This window comes from Microcaecilia unicolor, chromosome 3, assembly GCF_901765095.1.
Source record: "Microcaecilia unicolor chromosome 3, aMicUni1.1, whole genome shotgun sequence".
Taxonomy (NCBI): Eukaryota; Metazoa; Chordata; class Amphibia; order Gymnophiona; family Siphonopidae; genus Microcaecilia; species Microcaecilia unicolor.
Genome location: NC_044033.1, coordinates 299,702,156 through 299,719,764, shown reverse-complemented (window position 1 = coordinate 299,719,764; position 17,609 = coordinate 299,702,156). Strand labels below are relative to the sequence as shown.

General features: G+C 51.8%; 1 protein-coding gene across 1 annotated transcript in view; it reads left to right on the top strand.

Annotated features, from left to right (window-relative positions):
- RACGAP1 (Rac GTPase activating protein 1) overlaps positions 1 to 17,609 on the top strand; it is a 219,477-nt gene that overhangs the window by 33,328 nt on the left and 168,540 nt on the right. The window contains 1 exon segment of the mRNA XM_030198223.1: positions 993 to 1,132. Within this exon segment, the coding sequence (XP_030054083.1) occupies positions 993 to 1,132 (140 nt within the window).

Here is a 17,609-nt window from a genome sequence, read left to right as displayed (position 1 = left end):
ATCATCTCCTATACTTGACACCCATGTATATAAATCTGACCTCTAACGTTGTGAAGCTCCGAGTTCACGTGTGCACTGTTAGTGTTGATGACTGGCATCCGTTAACTTCTGTTTCAACACCACCTCCAACCACTTCTGCTTGCTGCGAAGCTCCGCCTTTCCTAGGCATCTGATTGTTAGCTCTCTGCCCACATAAGTTGCTGGTGGGCCTCTGTTTGGGCTGTGGCGAAGTCACTTTGGAGACCTGACAAAGAAGGGCGTAGTGTGGAGGCGGTCGGTGGTGGGCTGTGACTCGGAATTGGCCCGCGGATGCGAAATGTTGGGGCTAGTTTGTACAGATTCCTTGGGAGCTATGTGCTTGGGTGGGGGGGGCTTGGTTGATGCGCCGAGGAGGGGGTGGCACTGCCAGCTGATTCCTAGGCAGGGGGAGGAGTAGGGAAACACGCAGCGTGTTTCCCTACTCCTCCCCCTGCCTGGCTCACTGTTTTCTGTGGTTTTGCATTTATCCAACCTTCTTTGCTACTCGTGCCTTGTGCCTTCCCCGCCCTCGACGTCATCGCGTTTTGATGTGAGGGCGGAGCTACACTGCAGCCCATTCGGTGAGTCAGTGCTCCGCGCTTGATGTCATAACGTTGAGACGCGAGGGCGGGGAGCACACTCGGGGGAACAGCGATCTACACCACCACGGAAGTTGGAGACTTTGCAGCTTCTGGCTTCATTAGAACGTTGGGGTTGTGAATTATGTCTGGATGGGGCGTGGCTGAGGGCGGGTCTATGAGTAACAGTGAGTGGTGCTGACAGCCTAGCCTACCAACAGTATAGGGCTTCAGTGTTTCCGTGCCACACAGTGAGCTTCAGAACGTTGGCGGTGAGAATTATTTATATAGATAATATGGAACAAGGGAGTTTCTTCATACTGTAAAGGAGAGCTTTCTCTTACTATGAAGCTAGTCTCTCCTATTGTTGGCACTGTTTTGTTTTGAGTGTTTCAGGAGCGACAAATCCAGTTGATCCGAGAGCTGCTTATGTGTGATACATCAGGCAGTATTCAGCTAAGCGAGCAGCAAAGGAATGCCTTGGCGTTCTTAAATAGCCGGACTCAAGCTTCAAGCGATTGCCTGGGGAATAAAAGGTAAGAAGTTTTCATTAAATAGTTTCTGGATATTCGTGGTGCAGGTCTTGGCACAAAGTTATATGTTCATTACAGTAATCCACTTGATTTTTAGTGCTTCTAACTTGTCATTTATGCCACTAGATTAACGTATCTTGATGCATGGGTTTATGCCACTCTGCCAGTAGATGAGACAACAAGGCTTTTCCAGTGACATCATTAGTATATGGAGTAATACAGTCCTGGAACTTGCCAATATTCTGTTTTCAACAGATGGCTTATCTTGGACTGGTACAGTAGCTTATTTGGCTACGTTCTCTGATACTCAGACATGTAGGCTTTATCCTGGTAGTTGAGTAAACCCTTAGGAAACCAAAAAGAAGCAATGATCTGCAGCCCAGCAAAGGTGCAAAACAAAGAGCAGACCAGCACTCTGAAGAACAAGGTGGTGTAAAACAAGAGCCCGACATGACCACGTTTCGCCCAAAGGCTGCGTTGGGGGTACACTACAGTACAAACATGTCAATAAATTAAAATCATAAAGAACATAAATCAAATTTGAATAAAAAGTATACATATAACATATAAAGACAAAACAGCTAATTTCCTCAGCAATCCTCCAGACTGTTCAAGGCGCTTGGGTTATGCACTCCTACCAGCAGAGGGAGACTGAGAACACTAAAACTTCTTATACAAGTAGCCTGTGCAGACCTTCTACTAACCAGTATTTTCTCAGTCTCAGCAGAGGATAGATGTGTGCAGCCTGTGCAGTGTACTAAGTCTGGTAGGCACGTTTGGGGTTTCTAGGTTGGGTTGTAAATGTTAGAGAACCCACACTTGGATCTCTATTACAGGGTGCAAGTCCTAAGGGGCTTCTTATTCCCTGTGGGGTGTCACACCCGGGTGGCCGGGTCCCTCCCCCTGTGCTCTTCCTCTGGAGGACTGCTTGACGGCTACAGACCTCGTTCTGTACCCTTGAGGTGTTTAGGCATCAGCAATGAGGTTTAAAAAAAATGTATTTAAAAGGCGGCTATTTTGGCTGTTCTTGTGGCAGTCCAGAGATAAAACGTCTTCAAGGGCGTTCTTGCCTTAGACGGTTTTGCCTATTAGTCTGTCAGAGCACAAAGCAACTGTTTGTTTTTATTGTGTTCGCGGCCATTATGTCTAAGCTGGCGAGGTGTCTGTTTTGTGCGAAGCACGGCGTTGACGTGAAAGGTGGCCAATGTAAATTTTGTGGGGAGCCTACGTTGTCAGCGCTCTTGCCCCCCGTGCTTTCCCCCGAGTCGGCGGAGGTGTTGGGCGGTGATTTGACTGCACATTCCGGGCTGGCAACGGCGGGGCCGTTTTTGGCAGGAAACGCGGCCATTTTGACTGCGCGTCCCGGGTCAGCCTCGACTGAGCCGTTTTTGGCGGGAAGTGTGGCCCTTTTGTTTGCGCATTCCTTACAGGCGCCGGGGGACCCGTGTGTGGCGGGAAGCGCGCCTAGTTTAGCCGAGGATCATGCAATGGACCTGCCGCCGTGGGAGCGAGGGGGGTCCGTCGCGGAGACTGCGGGAAGTGTTGTTGGGGCTTCAGCAGCGGGGGGGGGGGGGTGTCTGGTTTCCCTCCTAAGTTTGTTTGGTCTCTGTATAATGCCTGGAGAGCTGGCCCCTCTCAGGCTGTTTGTTCCCCTGTTTATTCTGCTACCTCAGTGGGAGTTAAGCGCCTGCGGGTGGATATTTCGGAGCCTATGGAGATACTTTCTCTGCCTGGGTCAGAGGTTTGGAGTGACCCAGGAGAGGAGGATCTCTTAGATGAGTCTGAGGGTCAGGATGGGCTAAGGCCTGGGGAAGCTTCTTCAGTGGTTCGCATTTTTCATAAGGAGGAGTTGTTACAGCTCATTGATCAGGTGATCTCTACTTTGAAGTTTGCTCCGGCGGCCACTCCCTCTGCGGAGGGACCCCAGGTAGATCCCTTGGTTAAGGGAATTCGGAGAGCCTTCCCGTTCCTTTCCCGTGAATTCAGACATTAGAGACATGGTTTTTCAGGAATGGTCTGTGCCGGAGGCTGCTTGTAAGGTGTGTGGGGCTATGGCGCGGCTGTATCACTTGCCTCCGGAAGATTTGGCCCTGCTGAAACCACCTACCGTGGATGCGGTGGTTACGGAGGTTACTAAGGCTACGGCCATTCCGGTGGATGGTGGTAACAGCCTTACGGGATCCTCAGGATTGGAAGCTAGAGTCCTTTCTGAAGCGCAGCTTTGATTTGTCGGCTTTGGCCTTGCAAGCCTCTGTGTGTGGGGGCTTGATTCCGTTGGGTGGAGAAGCTCTTGGATGAGCCTGCGTTAGTTAGGACTGGTTTGGTTCAGGAGCTGGCCAAATTGGAGATGGGGTCTTCGTTTTTGGCAGACACCCTTTATGATTTGCTAAGGGCTTCGGCTAAGAATATGGCTCTGGCGGTGATGGCTCTTTGGCTAAGGGGCTGGGTGGCAGATGCGGCCTCTACAGCAAAGTTGTGCTCTCTACCTTTCAAAGGTTCTGTGTTGTTTGGAGAGGACTTGGATAAACTGATGAGTGGTCTTGGGGATACCAAGGTCTCACGGTTTCCGGAGTTACGTATGAGGACAGACTTGCTGACCTAAACATGTATACTCTGGAGGAAAGAAGGAACAGGGGTGATATGATACAGACGTTCAAATATTTGAAAGGTATTAATCCGCAAACGAACCTTTTTCCGGAAATGCGAAGGCGGTAGAATGAGAGGACATGAAATGAGATTGAAGGGGGGCAGACTCAAGAAAAATGTCAGGAAGTATTTTTTCACAGAGTGTAGTGGATGCTTGGAATGCCCTCCCGCGGGAGGTGGTGGAAAAGAAAACGGTAACTGACTTCAAACATGCATGGGATAAACATAAAGGAATCCTGTTCAGAAGGAATGGATTCTCGGGAGCTTAAACGAGATTGGGTGGCAGAGCTGGTGGTGGGAGGTGGGGCTGGTGGTTGGGAGGCGGGGATAGTGCTGGGCAGACTTATACGATCTGTGCCAGAGCCGGTGGTGGGAGGCGGGACTGGTGGTTGTGAGGCGGGGATAGTGCTGGGCAGACTTATACGGTCTGTGCCCCGAAGAGGACAGGTACAAATCAAGGTAGGGTATGCACAAAAAGTAGCACACGAGTTTATCTTGTTGGGCAGACTGGATGGACCATGCAGGTCTTTTTCTGCCGTCATCTACTATGTTACTATGTTACGGCCTAAGTCGGCTAGTCGAGGGGGTTCGGCTAGAGGTCGGTTTAAGGACACGAGGCGATACAGGCCGGGCATATTTGTATCTCCTTTTAAAAGCCGTTTTTTCCAGTGGACGCAGTCCTTTCGAGGGGGTCGTCGCGGAGGGCGGGACGACTCCGGAGGTGCCGGAAATGGTAAAAAGTCCTCCTCATGAAGGCGTGCGGGTCCAGCCTCTGGTGAAGGTCAGTCACGACTTTGTTTTATCAGGGGTGGACCCAAATTACTTCAGATCAGTGGGTGCTGGAGGTCGTTCGCGATGGTTATGCGCTCGAGTTCAAGCACCCGCTGCCGGATCTGTTTCTTCCCTCTCCTTGTCACTCTCGGGTCAAGTTAAAGGCTATTCAAGAGACTCTGGGTCGCTTAATCCAGTTGGGAGCTGTGGTACCCGTTCCTCAGCACGAGCAGGGATTGGGTGGTTGTTCCATTTACTTTGTGGTGCCGAAGAAGGAGGACCCATTTTGACCCATTTTAGATCTCAAGAGGGTCAATGGGGCGCTCAAGGTGCCATCCTTCCGCATGGAGACTGCGCTCGGTCATAGTGGCTGTTCGTCAGGGAGAATTTCTCACGTCACTGGATATCACAGAAGCATATCTGCACGTGCCGATTCGAGAGGCTCTTCAGCATTTCCTTTGTTTTGCTGTTTTAGGGAGGCATTTTCAGTTCTGTTCTCTGCCTTTTGGTCTGGCAACGGCTCCACGCACCTTCTTCAAGATAATGGTGGTGGTAGCAGCGGCTTTGCGGAGACGGGGAATTCTGGTGCATCCGTATCTGGACGACTGATCCGGGCGAAGTCTCGGGCTCACAGTGTTGCGGCGACGGCTCAGGTGGTCGTGTTTCTGGAATCGCTCGGATGGGTAGTGAATGTAGTCAAGTCAGTTGATCACATCGCAGAGTCTGGAGTGCTTGGGAGTGCAGTTCGACACGGCAGTGGGTCGTGTTTTTCTGCCGGATTCTCGGATCGAGCCTCTTCAGCAGCAGGTCCGGCTGTTAATGTCCGTTCAGAGTCCGACGGTTCGAATGTACCTTCGGGTTCTGGGCCTCATGGCAGCGACGATAGAGGTAGTACCATGGGCCAGGCGCATATGCGTCAGTTTCATTCGGCTCTGTTGTCCCGGTGGTCTCCCCAGGTACACAGTATGGAGTTGCGGTTGCCATTGAGGGGGGCTCCTCGGCGCAGTCTCCAGTGGGGGCTCGGCCCATATGAAAAAGGGCATGCTGTTGGAACCTCCTCAGTGGGTGATTCTGGTAACGGATGCCAGTCTGCTGGGCTGGGGAGCGCATTGTCTCGGTTGGTCCACGCAGGGGTGGTGGTCGACGGAGGAAGCTCAGTGGTCTATCAACCGGTTGGAGACGAGGGCGATTTGGCTAGGTCTGGCGTTTCGCTCAAGTGTGGTCGGAAAGGTGGTAAGAGTCATGTCTGACAACGCGACAGCGGTAGAGTATGTCAACCGGCAGGGCGGTACAAGGAGTCCGCGGTTGGCAATCGAGCCGGTTCTGCTCATGAGTTGAGCGGAAAGGCATCTAGTGCAGATTTCGGGGCACACGTGGCTGGGGTGGACAACGTGAACGCGGATTTTCTAAGCAGACACGTTGGACCCCAGAGAATGGTCTCTGCACCGGTCGGTGTTCCACCAGATAGTTCTAAATTGGGGAATGCCAGTAGTGGATCTCATGGCAATGGCACAGAATGCTCAGTTTCCTCGGTATTTCAGTCAGCGTCTGGATCCGCTAACGGAAGGGATCGATGCGTTGGTCCTTCCGTGGCCTCAGCGGGTGTTGCTTTACGTGTTTCCCCCATGGCCCTTGATAGGTCGAGTCCTACAGAGAGTAGAATATCATGCAGATCCGGTGTTGGTGGCTCTGAATTGGCCGCGTCGCCCGTGGTTCGGGGATCTGATGCGCCTGTTAGAAGGCGAGCCTCTGTGGCTGGGGGGCTCGGTGCTGTTGTGTCAGGGTCCAATTGTCATGTCGGATCCGGCTCGGTTCTCTCTTACGATATGGCCCTTGAGAGAGAATGGTTCAGAAGGAAAGGGTTTTCTCCGCAGGTGATTCAGACGATGCTGCAGTCTCGCATACGTTCAACGTCTTTGGCCTATGTGCGTGTGTGGTGCATATTTGAAGATTGGTGTGGGGACCAGGCGTGTGTCCCTTCGACAGCTTCTGTCGTGCATTTTAGATTTCTTGCAGGATGGTTTTGAGCAGGGCCTTTCATTGTCATCTTTGAAGGTGCAGCTGGCTGCTTTGGCGTCTTTTCGGGATAAGGTGCAGGGCAGGTCGGTTGCGTCTTCCCCGGATGTGGTCCGTTTTTTAAGGGGGGTGAAGTTGCTTCGTCCTCCTCGGCGGCCGGTAGTTCCTCAGTGGGATCTTAATATCGTTCTTGACTCTTTGGCGAGTTCTCCTTTTGAGCCCTTGGAGTCTTGTTCGATAAAAGACCTTACTATGAAGGTAGTCTTTTTGGTAGCTATATCGTCGGCTCGCAGGATTTTGGAACTTCAGGCTCTTTCATGTAGGCCTCCATTTCTGTGGTTTTCTAAGGAAAAGGTTTTGCTGCATCCAGTCCCTTCGTTTTTGCTTAAGGTGGTATCCTCCTTTCATGTCAATCGGGTGATTTCGTTGCCGGTCTTGGGGGACCGGATGGGGGATGCTTCTCAGCGTCGTTTGGCGAAATTGGATGTGTGCAGAGTGTTGAAGGTTTACTTGCGCAGATCGGAGGAATTCAGGTCTTCGGACAGGTTATTTGTCCTTTTATGGGGGGCCCAAGAAGGGAGCGGCTACTTCTAAGGCATCTATAGCTCGGTGGTTGAAAGATGCCATCTCTTCGGCTTACATATTGCATGGCCGTACATTGCTGGTGGGGCTCAAGGCACATTCCACTAGGGGGATGGCGGCTTCTTGGGCAGAGTAGTTTTGTTCCACCGGTGGACATTTGACGGTGTGGTCTTCCCTGCATTCTTTTGTCAAACATTAGAGTGGATGTACAGGCAAGGGAGGATGCCAGTTTTGGAGCTGCAGTCCTGTCTTCTGGGCTTCGCAGGTCCCACCCTTAGATGTGTTTACTGCTTTGGTACGTCACAAGTGTCTTGAACGGTCTGGAGGATTGCTGAGGAAGGTGAAATTAGGCCTTACCTGCTAATTTTCTTTCCTCTAGATCCTCCAGACCGTTCAAGAGCCCACCCAGTGTATTGGACAGTTCAGTATGATATTTTCCTTAGATTTCAGTTGCTGATATTTCTAGTAGCTCCTGTGATTTGGGTCCGGGAGTTTTACTAAGGGCAGTTTGTGGTACCGTTTGTGCCCATCTGCAGTTGAATTCCCCCGTCTTAAGGGGAGGGGATCTCAGTGTGGATTCAGTGGTTTTGATATGGTGGAGGTATTTTGTTCCTCTGCTTTGTTACTGTTTTACTGGTTAGCAGAAGGTCTGCACAGGCTACTTGTATAAGAAGTTTTAGTGTTCTCAGTCTTCCTCTGCTGGTAGGAGTGCATAACCCAAGCGTCTTGAACGAACTGGAGGATCTAGAGGAAAGAAAATTAGCAGGTAAGGCCTAATTTCACCATATGTGTGAATCTTTTTTTTTAAAAGATATGTACTAAATACTGCTCACTTTTGTTATAAGTATTGCCACACTGGGACAGACCAAAGGTCCCCATCAAGCCCAGCATCCTGTTTCCAACAGTGGCCAATTCAGGTCACAAATACCTGGCAAGATCCCGAAAAAGTTCAATACATTTTATGCTGCTTATCCCAGAAATAAGTAGTAAAAAAAAAAAAAAATACAAGCAGAAGGAATACAGAAGGAATGGATCCTCAGGAGCTTAACCGAGATTGGATAGCAGAGCCGGTAGTGGGAGGCGGGGCTGGAGGTTGGGAGGCAGGGATAGTGCTGGGCAGACTTATACGGTCTGTGCCAGAGCCGGTGGTTGGGAGGCGGGGATAGTGCTGGGCAGACTTATACGGTCTGTGCCCTGAAGAGCACAGGTACAAATCAAAGTAGGGTATACACAAAAAGTAGCACACATGAGTTGTCTTGTTGGGCAGACTGGATGGACCGTGCAGGTCTTTTTTTCTGCCGTCATCTACTATGTTACTATATGAATTTTTATTCAAATTTGATTTATGTTCTTTATGATTTTAACTTGACATGTTTGTACTGTAGTATTACCTCTGCAGCCTTTGGGTGAAACATGGCCAATTTGGGTTCTTGTTTTAATAAACCATCTTGCTCTTCAGAGTGCAGTTCTGTTCTTTGTTTTGCACCTTTGCTGGGTTGCAGATCACCGCTTAGTGAGCATGGGCTTCCTTGGCATCAGTCTGCAGGCTTGTGCATCAGCTGACGCCTGACCTGGTGGATAGTTGTCTCTTGGAACACTTGCCAGACAAGAGGGGAGAGGTAGGTAGTATCCCTAGTCTTTTTTTTCTTTCCCCCTTCTCTCTAGACCATTCCCGATGAGTGGGTATATGACCTACCAGCAGATAGGGGAGACTGAGAAATACTGACTGGCTCAGAGTTGCATAGGACCTTATAGGATGATGTCAATCTGTAGTTCTCAGTCTTCCAGCAGGTGATAGTTGAGTACCTGTGCAGCCCTCCTCTGGTTAAGCCTTGTTTGGGTGTGCTATGTTTTGGACTCATGGTTTAACCAAACAAAAATTTGGTTCCAAGGTTGGGGGAATAAAATGGGAACAGCACATGTTCTAGGGACTTGAGTAGTCTTGGTCTCTGTGCCCCAAGGGTGTATACTTTGAAGTTTTGGGTCTCTCTTTCCCTCCCTCCCCGTGCACTGGGAGGGGTTCCTTGGGTGCCTCCAGGAGAAGAGTGTAACAGATATTCTCCGAGGACAAGCAGGCTGCTTGTTCTCACTGATGGGTTGACGTCCACGGCAGCCCCCTCCATCGGAATCTTCACTAGCAAAGGCCTTTGCTAGTCCTCGCGCGCCCATGCGCACCGCGCATGCGCGGCCGTCTTCCCGCCCGAACCGGCTTGTGTTCGTCAGTCTTCTTTTGTCCGCGCTCGGTACGGTCGTGTTGCGCCGTTCGTGCCCCGGAGAGTCGACCTCGCGCGTCCCTTTCGACGTGTTTTTTGTCTAAAAGTGTTCGGGAAGTGCTCCGGAAGACCCTTTCGGGTTTTCTCCCTTCCCGTAAGTGTTAGTTTTTGCCCCAGTAAGTTTTCTTTCGTCGTCGGGGTAGGCCTCATTTCGGCCTCGGTCGAGATTTTTCTCCCTCAAAGTTTTGGTGCTCATTTTCGTCATTTCGGCTTTTGACTTCGCCGGCGTGATTTTTCCGCCCATGACATCGAAGCCTTCCAGCGGCTTCAAGAAGTGCACCCAGTGCGCCCGGGTAATCTCGCTTACTGATAGGCACTCGTCGTGTCTTCAGTGTCTGTGTTCCCTTTTACAAAGGCGGACTCAGGTAGCGAGATTGGCCCAGTGGAACGTTTTGTTCTCGGGCTCTTCGTCGGCATTGGCACCGTGGGTATCGAGTGCATCGACGTCGTCAGCGTCCAGACCATCTTCCTCGGCCGCCACTGCATCGAGTGCATCGGACCTCTGCATCGGCGCTGAGGCATCGGGCGACTGCATCGACGTCGGTGGTACCGGGACCTCGTCTGCTGATGTCGTCGGACGGTGGTGCATCGTCTGGAGTGCAGGTGAGGGCTGTCCACTCCCCTGCTGGTGGCGGTGAGCCCTCGGGTGGGTCTTCCCCCATTCTGAGGGCTCCTGCGGTACAGCCCCCCCGAGACCGACCCCCTTCGGTCTCGGCCCCGAGGAAGAGACGGTTGGATTCTACGTCCTCCTCGTCGGTGCCGGGAAACTCCGGTGACATGCTTTGGAAGAAATCGAAGAAGCATCGACACCGGTCCCCTTCCCGCGTCGGCACCGAGAGCTCTGGGTCGCCGAGGGAGTCGGCACCCAGTAGGCATCGGCACCGAGAGGACCGCTCACCCTCTGTTCAAGAGGTGTCGATGCGCTCCACTCTGGACAGCCCGGAACAGCCTCCACGCCCGGAACAGGTTCTGACGTCGACGCCTGCATCGACCTCTATGCCTTTCTCTGCAGCCGCTCTGAACGAGAGCCTCCGGGCCGTTCTCCCAGAGATTCTGGGAGAGCTGTTGCGCCCTACCCCTCCGGTACCGGCGGTGCTTGCGCCTCCGGTACCGTTGAGCATGGCGCCGGCTGGCCCATCGCCCGGGGTGAGGTCCCAGACGTCGGTACCGCGTGCGGTGCCGACTGCGGCCACCTCCCAGGAGGGATCCCCGACTACGTCTGCGGAGGGAGCTTCGCCGATGCGGGCGAGGGAGTCTACCTCTCGACGCCCCCATCGTGGACGTGGCTCCACGGAGTCGAGCCGGGCGCGGTTGCAGACAGGTTCGTGAACTTGTGTCTGATACCGAGGGTGAGGCCTCGTGGGAGGAAGAGGAAGACCCCAGATATTTCTCTGACGAGGAGTCTGAGGGTCTTCCTTCTGATCCCACTCCCTCCCCTGAAAGGCAGCTTTCTCCTCCTGAGAGTCTGTCTTTCGCTTCCTTTGTCCGGGAGATGTCTACGGCCATCCCCTTCCCGGTGGTTGTGGAGGACGAGCCCAGGGCTGAGATGTTTGAGCTCCTGGACTATCCTTCTCCACCTAAGGAAGTGTCCACAGTACCCATGCACCATGTCCTAAAAAAGACATTGCTGGCGAACTGGAACAAGCCACTAAGTAATCCCCACATTCCCAAGAAGATCGAGTCCCAGTACCGGATCCATGGGGACCCAGAGCTGATGCGCACTCAAGTTGCCTCACGACTCTGGAGTTGTGGATTTGGCCCTAAAGAAGGCTAAGAGTTCTAGGGAGCATGCTTCGGCGCCCCCGGGCAAAGACTCTAGAACCTTAGACTCCTTTGGGAGGAAGGCCTACCATTCTTCTATGCTCGTGGCCAAAATTCAGTCCTACCAGCTCTACACGAGCATACACATGCGGAACAATGTGCGGCAGTTGGCGGGCTTGGTGGATGCTCTCCCCCCTGAGCAAGCCAAGCCTTTTCAGGAGGTGGTCAGGCAGCTGAAGGCGTGCAGAAAATTCCTGGCCAGAGGGGTGTATGACACCTTTGATGTTGCGTCCAGGGCCGCTGCTCAAGGTGTGGTGATGCGCAGGCTCTCATGGCTGCGTGCCTCCGACCTGGAGAATAGACTCCAGCAGCGGATTGCGGACTCGCCTTGCCGTGCTGATAACATTTTTGGAGAGAAAGTCGAACAGGTGGTAGAGCATCTCCACCAGCGGGACACCGCATTCGACAAGTTCTCCCACCGGCAGCCTTCAGCCTCTACCTCTACAGGTAGAAGATTTTTTGGGGGAAGGAAGACTGTTCCCTACTCTTCTGGCAAGCGTAGGTACAATCCTCCTTCCCGACAGCCTGCGGCCCAGGCTAAGCCCCAGCGCGCTCGCTCTTGTCAGCAGGGTGCGACTCAGCAAGGCCCCTCGGCTCCCCAGCAAAAGCAAGGGGCGAGCTTTTGACTGGCTCCAGCAGAGCATAGCCGCAGTCCAAGTATCAGTGCCGGACGGCCTGCCGGTCGGAGGGAGGTTGAAAGCTTTTCACCAAAGGTGGCCTCTCATAACCTCCGACCAGTGGGTTCTTCAAATAGTCCGGCAAGGATACACCCTCAATTTGGCCTCAACTCCTCCAAATTGTCCACCGGGAGCTCAGTCTTACAGCTTCCAGCACAAGCAGGTACTTGCAGAGGAACTCTCCGCCCTTCTCAGCGCCAGTGCGGTCGAGCCCGTGCCATCCGGGCAGGAAGGGCTGGGATTCTATTCCAGGTACTTCCTTGTGGAAAAGAAAACAGGGGGGATGCGTCCCATCCTAGACCTAAGGGCCCTGAACAAATATCTCGTAAAAGAAAAGTTCAGGATGCTTTCCCTGGGCACCTTGCTTCCCATGATTCAGGAAAAAGATTGGCTATGCTCTCTGGACTTGAAGGATGCCTACACACACATCCCGATACTGCCAGCTCACAGACAGTATCTGCGATTTCAGCTGGGCACACGTCACTTCCAGTACTGTGTGCTACCCTTTGGGCTCGCCTCTGCGCCCAGGGTGTTCACAAAGTGCTTGGCTGTGGTAGCAGCGGCACTTCGCAGGCTGGGGGTGCACGTGTTCCCATATCTCGACGATTGGCTGGTGAAGAACACATCCGAGGCAGGAGCCCTGCAGTCCATGCAGATGACTATTCGCCTCCTGGAGCTACTGGGGTTTGTGATAAATTATCCAAAGTCCCATCTTCTCCCAGTGCAGAAACTCGAATTCATAGGAGCTCTGCTGGATTCTCGGACGGCTCGCGCCTATCTCCCAGAGACGAGAGCCAACAACTTGTTGTCCCTCGTCTCGCGGGTGCGAGCGTCCCAGCAGATCACAGCTCGGCAGATGTTGAGATTGCTGGGCCACATGGCCTCCACAGTTCATGTGACTCCCATGGCCCGCCTTCACATGAGATCTGCTTAATGGACCCTAGCCTCCCAGTGGTATCAGGCCGCTGGGGGTCTAGAAGACGTGATCCACTTGTCCACGAGTTTTCTCAAATCCCTGTATTGGTGGACAATCTGGTCCAATTTGACTCTGGGACGTCCTTTCCAAATTCCTCAGCCACAAAAAGTGCTGACCACGGATGCGTCTCTCCTGGGATGGGGAGCTCATGTCGATGGGCTTCACACCCAAGGAAGCTGGTCCCTCCAGGAACGAGATCTGCAGATCAATCTTCTGGAGTTGCGAGCGATCTGGAACGCTCTGAAGGCTTTCAGAGATCGGCTGTCCCACCAAATTATCCAAATTCAGACAGACAACCAGGTTGCCATGTACTATGTCAACAAGCAGGGGGGCACCGGATCTCGCCCCCTGTGTCAGGAAGCCGTCAGCATGTGGCTCTGGGCTCGCCGTCACGGCATGGTGCTCCAAGCCACATATCTGGCAGGCGTAAACAACAGTCTGGCCGACAGGTTGAGCAGGATTATGCAACCTCACGAGTGGTCGCTCAATTCTCGTGTAGTGCGGCAGATCTTCCAGGTGTGGGGCACCCCCTTGGTGGATCTCTTCGCATCTCGAGCCAACCACAAAGTCCCTCAGTTCTGTTCCAGGCTTCAGGCCCACGGCAGACTGGCATCGGATGCCTTCCTCCTGGACTGGGGGGAGGGCCTGCTGTATGCTTATCCTCCCATACCTCTGGTGGGGAAGACTTTGTTGAAACTCAAGCAAGACCGAGGCACCATGATTCTGATTGCTCCTTTTTGGCCGCGTCAGATCTGGTTCCCTCTTCTTCTGGAGTTGTCTTCAGAAGAACCGTGGAGATTGGAGTGTTTTCCGACCCTCATCACACAGGACGAGGGGGCGCTTCTGCATCCCAACCTCCGGTCCCTGGCTCTCACGGCCTGGATGTTGAGAGCGTAGACTTTGCCTCCTTGGGTCTGTCAGAGGGTGTCTCCCGCATCTTGCTTGCTTCCAGGAAAGATTCCACTAAGAGGAGTTACTTCTTTCTATGGAGGAGGTTTGCCGTCTGGTGTGACAGCAAGGCCCTAGATCCTCGCTCTTGTCCTACACAGACCCTGCTTGAATACCTTCTGCACTTGTCTGAGTCTGGTCTCAAGACCAACTCTGTAAGGGTTCACCTTAGTGCAATCAGTGCATACCATTACCGTGTGGAAGGTAAGCCGATGTCAGGACAGCCTTTAGTTGTTCGCTTCATGAGAGGTTTGCTTTTGTCAAAGCCCCCTGTCAAGCCTCCTACAGTGTCATGGGATCTCAATGTCGTTCTCACCCAGCTGATGAAACCTCCTTTTGAGCCACTGAATTCCTGCCATCTGAAGTACTTGACCTGGAAGGTCATTTTCTTGGTGGCAGTTACTTCAGCTCGTACAGTCAGTGAGCTTCAGGCCCTGGTAGCCCAGGCCCCTTACACCAAATTTCATCATAACAGAGTAGTCCTCCGCACTCACCCCTAAGTTCTTGCCAAAGGTTGTGTCGGATTTCCATCTGAACCAGTCAATTGTCTTGCCAACATTCTTTCCCCGTCCTCATTCCTGCCCTGCTGAACGTCAGCTGCACACATTGGACTGCAAGAGAGCATTGGCCTTCTACCTGGAGCGGACACAGCCCAACAGACAGTCCGCCCAATTGTTTGTTTCTTTTGATCCCAATAGGAGGGGAGTGGCTGTGGGGAAACGCACCATATCCAATTGGCTAGCAGATTGCATTTCCTTCACTTACGCCCAGGCTGGGCTGGCTCTTGAGGGTCATGTCACGGCTCATAATGTTAGAGCCATGGCAGCGTCGGTAGCCCACTTGAAGTCAGCCACCATTGAAGAGATTTGCAAAGCTGCGACGTGGTCATCTGTCCACACATTCACATCTCATTACTGCCTGCAGCAGGATACCCGACGCGACAATCGGTTCGGGCAGTCAGTTCTTCAGAACCTGTTTGGGCTTTAGGATCCAACTCCAGCCCCCCGAGGGCCCTGTTGTTCTGTTCCAGGCTGCACTCTGTTAGTTGGTAAATTTTTTAGGTCAATCTCAGTTATGTCCTCGCCGTTGCGAGGCCCAATTGACCATGGTTGTTGTTTTGAGTGAGCCTGGGGGCTAGGGATACCCCATCAGTGAGAACAAGCAGCCTGCTTGTCCTCGGAGAAAGCGAATGCTACATACCTGTAGAAGGTATTCTCCGAGGACAGCAGGCTGATCTCACAAACCCGCCCGCCTCCCTTTTGGAGTTGTCTTCCCTTGTATTTGTCTTGCTACATACTGGACTGACGAACCCGAGCCGGTTCGGGCGGGAAGACGGCCGCGCATGCGCGGTGCGCATGGGCGCGCAAGGACTAGCAAAGGCCTTTGCTAGTGAAGATTCCGATGGAGGGGGCTGCCGTGGACGTCAACTCATCAGTGAGAACAATCAGCCTGCTGTCCTCAGAGAATACCTTCTACAGGTATGTAGCATTCGCTGTGCTCCCCCCCCCTCCAAAAAAAAAAAAAAAAGGAAAAATCATGCAGATCTGTGGGCAGCGTGGGCTTGGCTTCGGACCTTTCAGAAGGGCTGTGGGGAGGACTTGCTGAGCAGTGGGAAGCACATGCACGGGACACTAATGAACCATCTATTGAAGGCATGGCACAGTACTACTGGTTATGTGTGGTGCCTTGTCCCTTGTTAGAGGCCTTTGCTGCATGTGCACATAACTAGGCCTCGCTGGCAATTCAAAGGTAGGCAGGCGGTTCCCAATCGCATTGGGTCTTTGGCTGACATTCCTCCAAGGAGCTCAGGGTGGCAGTTTTGGAAGGTCATTCCGCCATTTTGGGCATTCTTTCCTCAGCACAGAGTAAGCTGAATGTGCCTCGATATCTTTACAGGATGTTGGGGCAAGTGAGTCTTCATCTCTCGAGTGGGTTTTGTTTAAACACTATTATTGAAAATCACAACACACAAACGGGCGACAGCTGTGAGCTATAACCAAGTCCACCCACAACAGTATATATCATATAGCTAACAGGACAACAAAAAAGTGGGGAGTACTAAGCGATGCACGTGCGTTATTTGTTTCAGGCTTGATAAATCGCTCATTGCTCTTTTTATATATCAAATCAGAGCGATGTACAGTTGTAATAAAATTACAAAAGGAAGAAAGGAACTCTGCAACAAATAGGAAACAACCCTAAGAGCAAAGGGGGTGGAGAGTAAAGCAAAAAAGAAAATCCTAACCTTGCTAACAGGCTGCATTACCATAGAAACTCTTCAGCAGGAGGGAGTATTTAGGGAAAAGTCAATGAGAACCAAAAAGTTTTTAAATGCAGTTTTAAAGCTGGAAAATGATAGTTCTGCCTTTAGTGTGAGATTCAGGCTATTCCACAGGGAAGGTGCCAGAAAAAAAAGAAGGCACTCTTCTAGCGGATTCCCAGTGCGCTTGGAGTAGGCTGGGAAGAACGTCTGTGGTCATTTATAGAGTGAAGGAGCCAGACGGGAATTGTCAGTCTTATTAATCTGGGAAGTCAGTACAGAGTGCTTTGAACGGGTCAAAATTTTAAAGTTAATCCTTTGATCTAATGGTAACCAGTGAAGTTTTTGTTTTTTTTGAAAAGAGGAGTGATATTGGCTCTTCACCTGGCATTTAAAAATCAGATCTCAAAATTGCTGAAATGGGGGGGAGGAAAGCGAGTCTGGAATCAACAATGACTCCAATGTATCTAAATTGATCCACCGGATGATTGGGGGGGGGGGGGGGGGGGTGGATAGACCAGAAATCCAGCAAACTGTGATCTTTTGTGACTTTAACACTATCTGATGGTTTTTCAATGAGAGTGCAATGTTGTTTAAGCACGATTCAAGTGGGGGGGGGGGGGGGGGGATCGAAAGTAGTAGTAATAGTGTAGTGAACCAGAAGAATATCAGCATACAAAATAGATGCTAATGCCCGAGGAATGAATTAGGAAAGCCAGTGGACTCAAGTTAAAAAGGGTGGAGAGTTTGGAGACCTGCAGGATACCTCAGGATATGGAAAGTAGTTGAGATTCTTTATCTGATGATGAGACCTGGAAAGTGGGATAATGTTAGGAGGAGAACCATTGGATAACGGTGTCGGTTATACCTGTGGATTTAAGACGTTCCAAGAAAAGTGAATGATAACATCAAGCTTACTAGTAAAAAAGGCCTGCTTCCGTTTTAAAGGAAACGGGCGCTAGCAAGGTTTTCCTGGGAGTGTGTATGTTTGAGAGAGAGTGTGTGTGAGAGTGAATGTGCGAGTGTGTGTGTAACACAGAGTGAGACTGTGTGTGTGTGAGAGTGCCAGGGTCCCCCCCTCCCTCGCAGGATCCCCCCTTCCTCCCTACCTCTGAGTTGCAGGGTATGTCTCCCCCCTCCTTTTGTCCTCCAAGTTTTAAGGCACTGTCTATCCAGTTGAAAGAGCTTTAGACTTGTTTCAGATGGAACAACATTTTAAAAACGACAATGTCAAGCAGCTGCAACTTTTTGCTTGTTTTTCAGTGTATAGTAATGACTGCTGCTTAGGGGGGTGGAAACAGAGATTAACCAATGGGCTTCATTGCTTACCTTAGACTTGCTTTGCTGACTTCCACTCCTGTCTATTGAACTTGCTGCAGCATCTCATAGGTTTGCAACCTTTGTTTTGAGTGAACCGGGATGACGGCTGCGCTGTAGTAGGAGCCGCTCCTCTTTGCCTCCTCCGTCTTGCGAGTAGCCAGTGGACCCCGACCCCTGTCCTGAGCCCTCA